At 40.6% G+C, this 13,667-nt stretch overlaps 1 protein-coding gene across 1 annotated transcript in view; it reads left to right on the forward strand.

Annotated features, from left to right (window-relative positions):
• The window catches only part of USE1 (unconventional SNARE in the ER 1), a 143,107-nt gene extending 138,316 nt beyond the window's left edge, over nucleotides 1-4,791 (forward strand). Inside the window, exons 7-8 of the mRNA XM_063455444.1 lie at nucleotides 3,522-3,684; nucleotides 3,797-4,791. Coding sequence (XP_063311514.1) covers nucleotides 3,522-3,684; nucleotides 3,797-3,979 — 346 coding nt within the window. The 3' untranslated portion in view covers nucleotides 3,980-4,791. The remainder of the gene's footprint in view (nucleotides 1-3,521; nucleotides 3,685-3,796) is intronic.
• The last annotated feature ends 8,876 nt before the right edge of the window (nucleotides 4,792-13,667 follow it).

Raw genomic sequence — 13,667 nt, forward strand, 5'->3', positions numbered from 1 at the left:
TTACTGGCCTATAGTTGCCCGACTCCTCCCTACTACCTTTCTTGTGAATGGGCACAACATTCGCTAACTTGCAATCTTCCGGGACTACTGCTGTTTACAATGATTGGTTAAATTAATGGTTTTGCTAGTACACCACTATGCTCTTTTAATAACCTTGGGTGTATTCCATCAGGTCCCATTGACTTATTTGTCTTTACTTTTGACAGTTGAAATAGAACCTCTTCCTCTGTAAACTCACATGTAACAAATGACTGATTTGTCCTTTTTTCTGAGTCCCCTTTCCTTCATTTTTATCTGTAAATACTGAACAGAAATGTTAATTGAGGCATTCAGCTAGACCTTTATCCTCTTCTACATACCTTCCTTCTTTTATTTTCAATCTAACTAATCCTTGTTTTACTTTTGTTTTCTCATTTATGTATCTAAAAAAAATGTTGTCCCCTTTTTTTACTGACTGTGCTATTTTCTCTTCTGTGTGTGATTTGGAAGCTCTTATAACTTGCTTAGCCTCTTTCTGCCTAATCTTATAGATGTGTCTATCTTCCTCACTCTATGACTCAATGGTTTTTTATAATTACTAAATGCTAACTTTTTTTTTACTATTTTGGCCACATCTGCGGAGTACCACGGTGGTTTCTTGGATTTTTTGCTTTTACTGACGAGCCTAATGCAATTTTCTGTTACCTTCAGCAGTGCAACTTTTAAATAATCCCATTTCTCTTGGACTCCATTTAAACTGCTCCAGTCTGATAATGACTCCTTTACACATATTCTAATTTTAGAAAAGTCTGTTTTTCTAAAGTCTAAAACTTTTGTTTTTGTGTGGTGTGACTCAGTCACTGTTCTTAAACCACGCTGACTGATGATCACTGGATCCTAAACTTTCACCCTCTGATACCAAATCTCCATTTGTTAACACTAAATCTATGACTTGTTTTAAAGACAATACCAGCTATTTTGGTTTTCCAGTTCACAACAGGAAGGTTAAAGTCACCCATGATGCTAACTTCCCCCTTCATTGTCATTTTAGCTTTTTCATCAACTAGTAGATTATCTAACTTCTATTTGTCCTGGGGGCCTATAAATCACGCCTACACGAGTTCATTGGTGGATCCAGAAGCTAATCTCAGGTGGGGCACTGGCAGATCATTTTAAGAAACAATCCAGGCACAATAACCACTACAGCTCTCTGTAGTGGTTTTTGGTGCCAGGAGTTGATGTGGCGCCCTCCCAGAGTAAGTAGTCAAACTGTTAAAAAAACAAAAAAAAAAACCATTTGATAACTTACCCTGTTTGTGTGTAAAGGGTGCAGTGTGTGTATTGGGAGCAGTGTGTTTGTGTGTGAGTGGCGCAGTGTGTGTATGGGGGCTATGTGTTTAAGGGGGGCAGTGTGTGTTTTGGGGCAGTGTGCATATGGGGGCTATGTGTTTAAGGGGGGCAGAGTCTGTATTGGGGGCTGTGTGTGTTTATGAGGGGCCTGTGTGTGTAAGGGGGGGGCTGTATATTTGTATGTGGTGCCGTGTGTAGGGGGTTATAGTTTGTGTGAGGGGATGGGGCAGATTAAAGATATATATTTTTTAAATGATTAAATAAATATAGTTAATGTCCCCCCTCCCTTCTTACCTTTGCTGAGGGAGGGGGAGACATTGCTTTCCATTCCCTGGTGGTCTAGTGGGGGAGTGAACTCTAGCCTGCAGCTCAGGCTAGAGTTCACTCTCGCGAGAACGGAGCATGCCATGGTAACGCTCCGTGCTTGCGAGAGGAGAACCCAGCGGAGCTGCAGGTAAGAGCTCCCAGGGTTCTCTCTCTCTCTCTCTCTCTCCCTCCTCTGCCGGTTGTCCAGCAATGTGCCTGTGGGCCGGGGGGGGAGATCACTGACCTCCCCTCCGGTCCGTGATGGAAAACAGCACGGCTGGCGCTTGGATAGTGCCAGCCCTGCATGAGCCAGCAGAGGAGAGCCTCAAACTCACTATTTTCTCCGTTGCCCCTCACCACGGATCCGCCAATGCACGAGTTACTGTGTGATAACCAGATTCTAACGTAATGTAACTCTATGTTCGCCTCACTAACTTTAATTAGGCTAGATTTTATGCTATCCTTCACATACAAGGCCACTCCTCCCCCTTTCTTGCCTTCCCTGTCTTTTCTATATAAAGAGTACCCTGGTATTGCTATGTCCCAGTGATTTTTCTCATTATACCATGTCTCAGTAACAGTGACCAAATCTACATTATCAGTAGCCATTATTGCCACAAGTTCATGGATTTTATTAGCTAATTAACCAACAATCAATAGCAAACACCTAGCTAATCAAACTAAATGCCTTACCAAATTACAACATGGAATCAAACCTTGTGCAATCAGTAACCTTTTCCTATAGATGATTTTTACCTGTAACAGTAAAAAAAGAAAACTCTTGGCAAACTCTTAGACAGTTGAAGCTTCTGTAAAACTCTCCAGAATATCTCCAACCACACACACTTAGAAGCAACACTTAGATGTAGCAACCAAGCAAGAGGTGGACCTGCTCAAAAGAACTAGAAAGTCTAGAGGAAGTGGTGTGTAGTAACGTAAAAGGAACAAGAGGACAGTTGGTACACCTGAGAAACTAAAATGTACAGGTGTGCATTTTAGTTATTGAAACTTAGAATAAAGCTGGAATCAGGGCTAGACAGGCAGTTGGATAATGTTTTGTTAAGTGGGATCTTGAAGTTTCTATAATGAAAGAAATTAATTTGGAAGTTGAGATATTTAAACTGAGAGAGTGGATGTTTTTTTTTTGTTAAGGGACTATAAACCAGTGCAAGTGGTGACATTGAAACTTTCAGAAGGTTGCAAAAAGCAAAGTCCAGAGTTATAAGTAAAGTGAACAGTCAAATACTGTTTACACAGTTTAGGGACTGAGATAGGTACTTCTTGATAGAGAGAATCTGGTAATTGGGGTACACTTTGAGTTGTGCAGCTGACATTGTATCCTAAATTATTCTGAGAGTCAATTGAATGTATGATGGTGGGTGGGTTTTCTGAGAAGCCTAAGCTCAGTATTATGGATTAAATGTAGGCATATTTGAGACATGAACTGGGGGCTGCCATAATCAAATCAGGAAACATTGTGTATATGAACTTTTGTCCCATCTTGTGCTAGACTGAGGCAAATGTTCACTGTACCTTAATGTTAAAGGCATCAGATTGAGTCTTGAGCACAAATGAAGCGTAAAAAAGTTAAAAGCAAAGGTAAAAAATGATAGCAAAACATGCAGTTATGGAATAGCTAATAGATGCCTTGGTTTTTTAGTTTTTATATTATTTAACTTAATAATCCAGTCCCTTGTGTAAATGAAGAACCACAACTCTTGCTTAATTGAACAGAGAGATTAATATGTTACTTGTATTACTGTAGATATTATTGGGTACCAAAGCCTTAAATATGCCACTGTCTACCATTACACTTAGATCCTAGAAGTTCCAATAACTTCTTAGAATATCCTGTAGCTGCAAAGCTAACACTGTCTGTCTCACAGGGGTTCTACATCTGATGACAAGCAGTCGGCAGCAGAACTTGATGCTGTACTTAAACACCATCACAATATGCAGGAGAAACTGGCTGAAGAGATGCTACGACTGACCCAGAACCTTAAAAATAATACGCTGGCAGCACAAAGTGTAATAAAGCAGGACAACCAGGTACTAAATCCCAGAGGTTCACTTGACTCTCTTGCATATCCTACTTTGACCTTTACTCTCTTGATTTTTGTTTTATTTATTTGTTTGTTTCACCTTTTCTCTTTCCATCCAGACACTGTCCCAGTCGATGAAGTTTGCTGACCAAAACTTTGAAAAGCTGAAAACTGAATCAGACCGACTAGAACAGCATGCCAAGAAATCCGTTAACTGGCTCCTCTGGATCATGCTTATTTTTGTATGCTTTACTTTTATTAGCATGATCCTCTTTATCAGAATATTTCCCAAGCTTCGATGACACCTCGTGGTCAATCTGTTTGTCTAGTATACACAACTACAATATTGCCTAATTGTGCATAACACAGTACTCCAAAAACAGACATACAAAAACTATCTCATGGTGGGAATAAGTGACATTATATGTGCCAGAATAATGATCAGAAAAGCTACATGGAATAGGTCTTATGAAAGACTCATTGAATCCTTGTGCTTTTAACACTCTCACACACCAGGGTTTTTTTGTTTTGTTTTGTTTTTTATAGAAGTACCTGACATGGCTTTTAGTTTTGATTTATTTATAAACGTATAATTTTGTAAATGATTGGAAGCTTGTCTAGAGGTTCAGAAGGTAAAAACAAATGTAGCACAGTTTATATTGTTATATAATATGTTAATAATGTATAATCCTTGCATTTCTGGACTTATATTTGGAAATTTATTATAAAGAATGCTACATGGTAGCCAAATTATTTTCCATGTTCTTCTCTAAAGCAGGAATAGTGAAGAAGTGCGCATATACTTAATTAACTAGAGCTCCCCTGGTCCTCCTTAATCCTTATGGCTCTCTAAATGCCAACTTCAACACAGAATATTGAAATGCATTTCAAGTTATACTTATACATCTGAGCATTTTCCCCACAAGCAAACCTTATTATTCCATCGGCCAAGCCACGTGCTCTCCGATAACCTCTTTGTTAGTGGAGTGGCTGATCATGTTCTGATATATGGATTAGTAAGATGCACTCAAACCCACAAAGCATGACCCTTTTCCCAAATGACTGCAAACTACTGTAAGGGGAGATGATGAAAATATAAGAACTATAAACTACACTACTTGCAATGTCTGTTTCCGAATACAACTGCAACCAAAAACAGGAAATACAGTAGCTTCTGTGTAAAAACTCATTAAACTTGTGTGTAAACTCAACACCCATATGCTGTTTCCTCTTGGAACAAAAATGCTTAACAATTAGATATTCAGATCCGTATTTTTCTGTTTTTTATTTTTTTCTCTCATTCAAGATTTGCTTAAACAAATATTTTATCTTTTCTTTCTAAGCATTATTAGCTACTTTAGACCCACATAAACTAAGGCTGCAAAGGAACATAGTGATATATGGCAAGGTTTAAAGGGAAAGCTGCTAATGGCGTCTGGGGAGGTTATCTCCCGAACAAGGTCTCTGACCTGGACCATAGTCAGTGGGCAGGAGGCCAGCTTCCACACTCCTCCAGAAGTTTGTGGCAAACGTCCATGGTAAAGAGCGTTTGTCACAGTGGTTATGGTGTCAGTCATTAGATGTCATTGACTGGTTGTCTGACATACTATTTCAGAATGATTTGACTCTTAGCATGCTCTGTCACTAGTTGGAAGTGTACACTTGTCTTAACTTTCTAAAGAATACCCAGTTTAGAAAGTAGTCCTTCCCTAAACTTGCCATTTTTAGCAATAAACTATTTTGAAATAACATTTAAATCTTTGATGGGTGTGCTTGATATAGCGGAGGTATAAAATTACTCTATCTAAATATCTAACATGGACTGGCTGCCATTAAAATGATCATAGTCCCTAAATTTCAATACTTGTTCTGCACTCTACCCATCCACCTCCTGACCGCATACCTTAAGGAGGCACAACAGTTACTTAACCAATTCACCTGGGAACATAAGATACCAAGAGTGAAAGCACATAATCCTATATCAAAAAACAGCTGAAGGAGGGATGAATGCACCAAATCTCCGCATGTACTACCAGGCAGCTATTCTGAACTGCATGATACCAATCCATACCCACAGCTCACCACCTCAATGGGTGGCTTTAGAAAATGAAGGTATACCTTTGCCATGGCATGGTGAAAAGATTTTGGGCAAACCATGCCTGCCACAACGTGGAGGGAGATATTTCTCACTCCTAAAAAACTCAGCGCCAACCATACTGAATTATCCAGAAAAATCCTATACAGGTGGTACTTAGTACCCACACGCCTTAAGCGAATATACCCTGACGCCTCTGATAGATGCTGGTGATGCACCTCTGGAGCCGGATCTATGATGCACATCTGGTGGACATACCCAATACTCACTCCTTACTGGGCAGCGATAACCGCGCTGATCCACGACAGCACAGGCGTTAATTTGCCAAAAACTCCTGACTGCCTTTTACTCCATAACTATCCACCCAAATTACCTAAAGCAACAAGATACCTAATTTACCAGATCAACATAGCACTGATCAGTAGATCATAAAAAAAACGGAGGTGCCAACAATACAGCAATGTAGACAGCTTATAGACGCGACCCGATTCTATTAATTAGCAAGCAGAACAGCTCTCTCCACCAGGGCAACCTTTGGGTATCTCCGCCCTAAGGACACTGTTTGAAGTCTCGACAGCCGAGTTCATCATAGATACCACAAAATATGTAATAATAATGAACACAAATGCAATGTATCCTGAGGGGTAGCTCACCCGGGTAAACAAGGTCACACCAAGATACTCGACCCTCTTCCAAGAGAGGCACAAAAGCACCCCTCCACGCTTCACATAGGACCCCTTATCGACCAAGATAGTTACTGGATAACTTCAGCTTCAGCTCTCTATTCTACTTCCCCCCCACTCATCCCAAGTTTGAAAACAAATAAAAAACTCTGTTCAAGTGGACTACTGTGTTGAATATGTATGTAACTGCATAACTGAAACATTTCTCTTCTGTATACATATACAACTACATAATCTGCGAACTTTGTACCACCAATGACCACTGTGAACTTGAAAACTGCTTAATAAAAAAAAACTCTCTCTCTACTCACGTGAGAAGGTACCCAATACAGCAAGGTAGGTGTCAAACTATTAAAGAATTTTAATTACTACCAGTGGATGGAACCTGAGGACTCCTTGCACATTACTTCTATCCATCCTAAATTATGGGGAACAGGAGTGATGAGAGTATAATCAGAGAACAGGACAAAATCTGGAAATTAGAAGATCATAAAGTCACTAATGCCAATCAAAGTCTGAGAACCCAAAATGGATAATCTTGAATTTTATTAAGACACGGAGGCTCCTATTATGCTGCACTCTTTCTTTATTTCCCTCAGCAGCAAAGAAAAAAACTTTCTAAACCTAACCAATAGTAACATTAACAGTCTCAGGTGTATTCTTCCCAGTAACAGGAACAGCCAATCAGGTTCCACTCCTCCAGCATAATAGGCTCTGGCAACCAATCCTGTTCCTCTTTCTTTGCTGCTCCCTCAGTTAAGTATATCTGATCCCTCAGGCTCCTTAACTGTGGGATTATTATTTCTTTGATAACTTTAATTTATTACTTTATTACTTTATTGCTGATTCATTTTATTGATATGTTATATTATGATGATTTTGTTACTTTAAAACCTTGTTATTTGCCTTTAACGTTCTCCGGTCCAGCCTGTCCCCAGAGCCTAATTTGCAAGCGGGCTCGGGGACGTCGGCTGGAGTCGCATCCGGCGCTTCGCGCCCTTTTTTGTTCCACTTGTGCCGTGAACGGCCGCCACCCACAGAGCTCAGAGGCCGGCTCCCTGCTCGCGGCGCATGAATGTGTACACGTTGTAAGTGATTACACATTCGCCGCGAGCACCGCTTACCCGGCTTTATCTTCTGTGCTCTCCTCACTGCCGCTCGCGGCAGCCATTTTCTTGGCTTCCCGTGCTCGGCACGCAGCTCCACCCCCAACGACCGGGCCTCAGAGTTGGGTTAAAGCTGCAGTGGCGGTCGGACGGCTCCTTGCTCCCTCCTTAAGTATTCCTGCTCATACCTTCCTTTATTGCTGTTTTTTCCTGTGAGTAATTCGTTTTGCTTAGTCCTTAAAGTTATATTACCCCCCTTTTTTCTTCTCTGGGTTAATCAACCCATTTTAGGTTTTCAGTTCAATAAAATTGTTATTGGTGCCAGTTTCATACACCCCAACATGCCTGGTGACAAAGATATACCCACTCCTTCTGGGTCTCTTATCACCAATCCTTTAAACTTACCTTTCTCTTCTCCTGGCCACAAACTCTGCTCCTCGGTCCGTATCCATGGAGCGCTGACACAAAATGCAGACGAAACAAAATTGCGCATCCAGGAAGTATTCGTAAAGGTGGGAAAACGTAAAGCAGAAAAGTAGACTCTGCTCTGTTGTACTAGCCCAGGCAAGTAAAAGAAAGGCAGATGGTGATGATACAATTTATAGAATGAAAGACTATTCCTGGTGAATAAGCAATGTTTGTCTTTGAGAACCATAACATATGACATGTCAGGTCCAATCAAACAGGAGAAAGCAGAACACCCAATCAGATTGAATTAAAACTCTACCCCTCCTCCAACACGTCCAATTCTATTTTCCACCTTTCAGTAAAAAGTTGAGTTTTGAAACTCTGAAAAAAATGTATTTGGCAAAATTGATAAGTGGTTCCCTAAGTTGTTGCTTTTTTTTTGGTTCACTTTGCCTGCAAATACCTGTAGCTTGATAGCAGCACACCTAGGTAGATTTTGGTTTGGCACTGGTTCTCCACTGGCCTTAGGAGCATGCCTTATACCCAACTATTAAAGTGTTCATTTGCCGTAATAACGAAGCAGCCAAAACAGCAACCCTGATGCTGATTAGATAATGCATTATAGTTAAAGCATTGTAATAGGAGAAGCTACGTACCATGGAATGTGAACTAAAACATATAATGTCTTTATATGCTTAAATATGTGATTCACTGAATGGAAAAACAAAAAAGAATGTCAATGTACATTTGCCAATTTTTTTGATCAACTGAACCGCCTTCCTGGGTGGAAGCTTAGATAAATTTATTAGCAGGACGTCTCCATTTGAGGTACCTTTCCCTGAATGGAATACTCGGTGGTATCTGGATTAAGTGAAATGCCAAATATGTATATTTATCAGATGCCCTTTCTGGTCATATATATTTCCAATTAGTGAGCCTGTGCAGAAGATCAGTCTAACTTCAGTAAATCTCAGAAGGTGTTGTGCCCCTTGCAGCATTTGAGGCTTATGCTTCACACTTGAAAGGAACTTTAAAGGTTACTATAGTCCTTTTCATGACATGTATCACTAGCTTTATAATGTTCTATTGTTCACTAATAATCTTGTCCATTCCCCTTATTGTATTTAAAACACTATTAAATGTATTAAAACATACCTTTAATCCAGTGCTGGGAAAGGTCATCCTCGCTTTCTTTCCACTCCCTGTCTGATGTCATGGTGCATCATTTGTGGTCCAATCGAATGATTTTCATAGAGAAGTGTTTGCTTGGACCATTTTCACCAGCTCAGAGTGCATGCGCATGCTGTGGGATGGTGAAAGGAGGTAGGACACCTTCTGATAGAATCCAGGAATTTCAGTGATCACTATATAGTGTACTGCGTGCGCAAAATAAAGGCTACTAAATTTTCTCCCAAGGTTAAAATCACCAGGTCCTACAAAAATTTCATCTTGAATCATTTCTTAATGACATCAAGAACCTCCCGTGGCACAGATTAAACATTATCCCATATCTAGACTGTGCAGTTGAATTCCTTTAGTCTTAACTCTTACAAGTTTGGAATTTGCATGCCCCGCTCTGTAAGGGGTGAGTAAAAGGAGCACATATGAACTGGATCACAGCTGACCTCATCCAAATGTACCAGTTTCTGGATTTATTCCAACCTCATTCCAAATGTACCAGTTTCTGGATTTATTGTGGTCAAAATTCAAGCGTACTGGCACAAAACAAACAAAATTGGCCAAGGCCCAATATTTCCGTGAAAATCTGAACAATAACTCTAGAAACTATTGGAAAGTCAAAAATAAATTACAAACTCTCCCAATCCATTATCGCCCAATATCATTGCTCCCAGTATTGTCAAAAATCTTAGAAAAATGCGTTCATACGCAACTATGTGAGTATTGCCAACAATCTAACTTTCTGACCCCTGATCAATCAGATTTTCGCCCAAATCACTCCACTACAACTGCCCTCTTAAAAGTTTGCAATGACATCCAAACTGGCATGGAACAAGGAGACCTAAGGAGAGCTATTTTTCGTGATTTTGCAAAGGCCTTTGACACAGTAGACCACGACATTCTACTGCACAAACTCAAAAACTCAGGTATTGGTGATTGTCAGCTAACCTGGTTTTGATCGTATGTATCGGATCGCTCACAATATGTGTCCATTTCTGACAGCGACTCCCTCCCTCTACCAGTCACGTGTGGTGTTCCCCAAGGTTCCATTCTCGGCCCCCTACTATTCACATTATTTGTAAATGAACTGCCTAATGTCTGCAAATCTTCAAATGTACACATGTACGCAGACGACACAGTAATCTATGCAAGCTATTCCGATCTACCGATGCTTGAGGCTGTGCTCTAAGACCAGTTTACAGAGGTAGAAAAGTGGATCACAAAAATCAAACTCTTCCTAAACACTGACAAAACTGTCACAATGATCTTTGGAACAGTACCTATATTGCACAAATTACACAATTCACACCTATCCATCAAAATTAATTCAAGTAGCACACTGACCGCAGTCCACTCTTTCAAATACTTGGGTATGTTGTTAGACCTTAATCTATCTTTTGGCCTCCACACAGAAAAACTTGCATCTAAACTTTATCCAAAACTAGGTGCCCTGTACAGATACAAATCCTGCCTAAGCCCTACAGTAAAGGAAATGATTGTACAGCACATGCTGATGCCAATCATTCATTATGGGGATGTAGTGTATGCACCTGCACCGCAAACCCACCTTAATAAACTTAAGGTTGTATAACTCGTTCTGCCGATTTGTGCTACAATGTAATTACAGGACCCACCATTGTGACATGCTAAAAGAACTAAACTGGCTGTCGCTGGAATCCATACGCACCCTTCATCTTTCCTGCCTTGTGTTTGAGAGCTTTTCTGAGAGGCTCCCACCCTAGCTCAGCTGAATGCTCTCCTCGGCTGTTCCCACCTCCTATAACCTCCGATCTAGAACCAGCACTTTATTTACCTCAGTACAAAAAGAAAGCAGCCCGATCCTCCTTTTACTACAGAGCACCGCAATTATGGAATGACCTCCCGCACACTTTAAAATCTTCCCCAAGCCTAAAGTCCTTTAAGAGATCCCTCTCTACATACCTTAAAACAGAATGCACGTGTCATGGTTGATTATATATTTCCTACCTGTTCTATGTTAAATTTTGTATATATAAATATATATATTGTATATAAATATACTAATTGTTTTTGTATTTTATTGTACACAATTGTATCAATGCAATGTTTTGTGGACCCAGGACATACTTGAAAATAAGAGAAATCTCAATGTATCTTTCCTGGTAAAATATTTTATAAATAAAAATAAAATAAATAATTCTATAAAACATTGAAACACCGGCAAGGGAAAAGCTTGTTCTGTCACCAGTGTGCAGTGAGCGCTGACAATATATGTAATTTTTTTATATGATTGATATTACGTAGCCTGGAACTCCAGGCTACGTAGGTCACGTGTGCCAGGGTTGTAACCAGCCGCCCTCGACCAGTCTCTGGATGTGCAACATTTCCAACAGAATAAATAAATGTGTCCCCCCACTCCCTCAAAACAGTTCCGGTCGCTGTGGACCAACTGCCTATCTGAAAGGGAATGGTAATGTGATTTTTTTAATTTTATTATTCTTTATTTCTTTTATTTTGATAATAACAAATTCTGTTGTTAAAGCATATTGACACATATTTAGAAGAAAGCAAGATAACATGATGGACAAGCCCTGTTAATAGCTTGGCCATTTAAGACCATAACACTTATGTGTGATATAGATTTACAATGTGCCATCTAGTACAAATATTTCTATGGTCGCTGCATTGGACAAAGTTTGCAGTTCGTGTGTAAGTTGCCAACATACCAATCCATATGTAAAGTATAGATTTGAATAAGCATGAGAGAGAAGCAAAGTGGGAAAATTTGAAAATTGGGAAAAGAAAGACTGGATATAAGTGAATCTTGGGAGCGGAGTCCAATGAGAAGCTGGGGGTGTCCAGACCTTAAGAGGACATAGTACAAGAGCCCATAGTAGTCACCTTAGGCGGGTTCATTGGCTAAACCTAGGTAACATCTTAAACTCAGTATTGGGACCCCCTATATTATTCACTAGCTTATTGTATCCGATAAGAAAATCGGTAAGGGTCTATACCTCAAGCAATACATGCCTCCTAGAGCATAGTCATGGCTCACCCAGTGGCGGACCTAGGTGCCATCTCTCCCACGGCCTATGTGTGGTGGGATCCGAAAGTATCCTCCCATATCTCCCAGGCCCCCAAAGGTTATGATGTCTACTGGAGCTCATAAAAGCTATTTTCTGATACATGCCGTTAAGGGACACCTGGCATATCACCTCTTCCCTCTTTGGAACAGTAGTAGATTTCCATCCCTGGCTGATGATAGGTTTGCTGCCATGAGGATGTGGAAAACTACCAGGCTCTGTTGTGAGTGTCGCATATCATGAACAGTAGGAAGAATTCAGACAATATTCTTGGAGATGATGTCAGCCACTATGATCCAAAATAGTCTAATCACTGAACACTCACACCAAATGTGAACTATAGTGCCCTTTTTGGTACCGCATCTCCAGCATTTATCTGAGTAGTGACTGAACATGTGGGCCTGTCTAATAGGTACCAAGTAACACCTAGTTGAGATCTTCCTAGAGCTCTAGGTGAGATATGCAGCAGGTGTATTTCCTGTGTATTATGAATGCTTTTTCCCATAGTTTTTTTTAAATGATGACAAGGCCTAGGTCCCTTTCCCACTCTTTAGTGTGTTTTGATAATGGAGACTTCATATCAAATAATAGTGTGTCATAGCAAACAGATATTCCCCTCTTTTTGGGGGTTAGGTTCACACACATCTTTTCTATAATGGACAACTTTGAGGTCTTGATAAGCGAAGAAGGCAAACATGCCTGCTGAAACCCTTGCAGAAGAGTGTGCATCTGGAGGTAAGCTAAGAATAAAGAGGGTGGAGCATGTCGGCAGTTTGCAATTGTGAGAAGGGTACTAAGCCATTACCCGTCCAAACTTAATACAAATGTGTCAGTCCCCTACCCCCCAACCTCTACTGTCAAATGAGGGAATGAGACATTTAAAGGGAGCACATCACAGGAGGGAACAGGGGCAAGGGTATCGGTAGGGATGAGGGGACCGGTGGTCCGCCGCTGGGGGGCCTCTCGGCGTGCGCTCGGCGGGGAAGCCGATGAAGCTGAGGATGGGTCGGGACACTCTCTATAGAACAGCCTGGGGCCCCTGGACTTCCCTCCCAGGGGCTCACCCACCAATGAGGGGACAAAATATTCACAGGCCTATGACCTGTACAGGGTCCATCATACTCAAAGGTGCCAATACCTGTCTTTCTGGCGCAACAGCTTATCTTTTCTTTCTTCTCTTCAATTCTCTCTACTCTTCTTTTTTTTTATTTTATTTTTTATATTTTTTATTTTTGTTGTACGAGCTTTACATCTTGCTTGATTAGCCACGACAGCCATAACAAGCCCAACTGTAGCATTATTTAAAGGACCACTCTAGGCACCCAGACCACTTCAGCTTAATGAAGTGGTCTGGGTGCCAGGTCCTTCTAGGGTTAACTAATTTTTTTATAAACATAGCAGTTTCAGAGAAACTGCTATGTTTATCAATTAGTTAAGCCTTCCCCTATTTCCTCTAG

This window comes from Pelobates fuscus, chromosome 5, assembly GCF_036172605.1.
Source record: "Pelobates fuscus isolate aPelFus1 chromosome 5, aPelFus1.pri, whole genome shotgun sequence".
Lineage (NCBI taxonomy): Eukaryota > Metazoa > Chordata > Amphibia > Anura > Pelobatidae > Pelobates > Pelobates fuscus.